General features: G+C 41.8%; 1 protein-coding gene across 1 annotated transcript in view; it reads right to left on the bottom strand.

The window, feature by feature from the left end:
* Nucleotides 1-982: 982 nt before the first annotated feature.
* Nucleotides 983-2,069, bottom strand: part of LOC122087603 (RNA polymerase sigma factor sigF, chloroplastic) — a 17,840-nt gene continuing 16,753 nt past the window's right edge. The window contains exon 11 of the mRNA XM_042656798.1: nucleotides 983-1,508. Coding sequence (XP_042512732.1) covers nucleotides 1,221-1,508 — 288 coding nt within the window. The 3' untranslated portion in view covers nucleotides 983-1,220. The remainder of the gene's footprint in view (nucleotides 1,509-2,069) is intronic.

Here is a 2,069-nt window from a genome sequence, read left to right as displayed (position 1 = left end):
CCCCCCCCCCCCCGGTATCATATGGGATCCTAGGCATGGAAGCCCTGGAAAATTGGCATGCAAGTGGACTGTGATGTCACACAAACTGAGTCTTAACATTTTCATTTTATTTCATACAGCTTTGCCCAAAGATTAGACTTGGGGGTTTCAGGCTTTCAGCTACAATTGGTAAAAAAGCCATAGTCAAGGCCTCCAATTGAGAAAGGGGAAATGAAAATATCCTTTACAAACTCCCTGAATGCTACAGTAAGCGGCAACTAGCTCAAGTATTCCAAAAAGCCAAGAAGCCACTCAACCAACCCACCGCCAGAGTAGTCATAAATCATTTAGCTACAAAGATGTCCAGTAAGAACTGCTAAGCATGGTTTAGATGTTAAAGCTATCTCCCAAGAACATCAACATAAAAAACAGGGATACCTGTAGGACAATTCCTCATGTTTTATTTAATATTTGGGAAGCTATGTCAGAGTCATCCTTTGTTCTGTTACCTATGTTCAAACTTCCAAGAGACCTATGCTGGGAGTCTACTCAATTGCAAGCTGGTCCATTGCTCACAAACGGAGTTACAGATTGTCTGATAGAATGTCATGCATCCTGCCTACCAAGAGTCCCAGAGTTGCCGCCCATTCATGCGACGCAAGTCAACTTCAGCTCAATCCATCCCAGCTCATGGGCATTGTCCTGGGATTGTATCAGTCTACTTTATCATCAAGTAATAACGTACTAAAATAGTTTAGTTATATCCACAGAAGGGGGGAGGGAAGAGATAAAAAGGGGGATATCCTGTGGCAATGCTGATTAGACAAGTACTTCAAAAGAGGGATGGTGGGTTTACATAGAATCCGAATAGAAGCAGAGGAAGGGCTGAGATTGAAAAGCGCCTAGGTCTGAATGGATTTTGAAAGGTCTGCCAGGGGATCAACATTCCAGGGCTTCACCAACCTAAGCAAGATTTGTCCTCATCAATCTGAAGAAAAGCATGTTCACAATAAACCAGCAAATGATATATTGAGAGAAACAGAGATTTATGCATGTAGACATTATTATGTACAACTGCTTACATATTACAGATCTATTCTGAATACTGATGTGAGTGACGAATGGATTCCCTTCCCAATTTAAAAGAAAAATGGAATAATCATGCCATTAATCTGTCATTGCTTCACCCCACCCCAAAAGAAAAAGGATAATGAATGGCATTCCTACAAACATCTCTACCTCTAAATGAGCAAATCGGTATAAGCTCCGAGCCCTTGGCTTGAGAGGCACTGCTTGAGTTTATCCAGGGCTCGTTTCTCCAGCTGCCGGACCCTCTCCTTTGACAAATTGAATACAGACCCGATTTCTGCTAATGATTTCCATTCTCCATCGGCAATTCCATATCGCATCTGGATTATCCGCCTCTCCTTGTAGGGGAGAATGCCGAGGAGGTCACGCACATGCCGCCGCATCAGCTGCTTCGCAACACAAACATCTGGGATCTCTACCTCAGGATCTGCAGTGATCTCCTGAAAGCATAGATAATTCGTAATGAGGCTTCTTTGCACATACTGCATGTTTGTAAGAATGCATTTCATCTATAAAATTGGACTTCATGATAAACATCCACCAATGGCACAATCAAGAACCAACCACACTGTCGAAATTTACGGTTCCTAAAGAAATGTCTCCCAAGCAGAGATTAAAAAACTTATTTAATTCTATGCTAGAAAAACATATTAATAGATTATCCATCACCTTTTAGCATCGGAAGTCATTCCGGTGCAGTACCGCAATGTGCAAACATGGTAACATGTTCACTTCAGTTAACCCATCACACCTAACCATGCCCAAGTGAGAAGAAACAAAGCCAAATGAAACCAACAAAAGTAATAAATAAATAAATGTTGATGTGCCTCTACGGCTCTACCCTTTTTTTTTTTGGTGAATAAATAAATTCATTACCAAGGGAAGAATAAACAAAGGGTTAAAGGAAAAGGGGAGCCAAAAGGGGGGAACAGCAACAGCAAAGGCTTAGAGCCCAGCTAAAAGAAGAGATACATCAAGATTTTTTTTTGGGGGGGGGGGGG

This window comes from Macadamia integrifolia, chromosome 8, assembly GCF_013358625.1.
Source record: "Macadamia integrifolia cultivar HAES 741 chromosome 8, SCU_Mint_v3, whole genome shotgun sequence".
Lineage (NCBI taxonomy): Eukaryota > Viridiplantae > Streptophyta > Magnoliopsida > Proteales > Proteaceae > Macadamia > Macadamia integrifolia.
The sequence above is the reverse complement of the archived record's forward strand: the minus strand, read 5'-3'. Positions and strand labels throughout refer to the sequence as shown.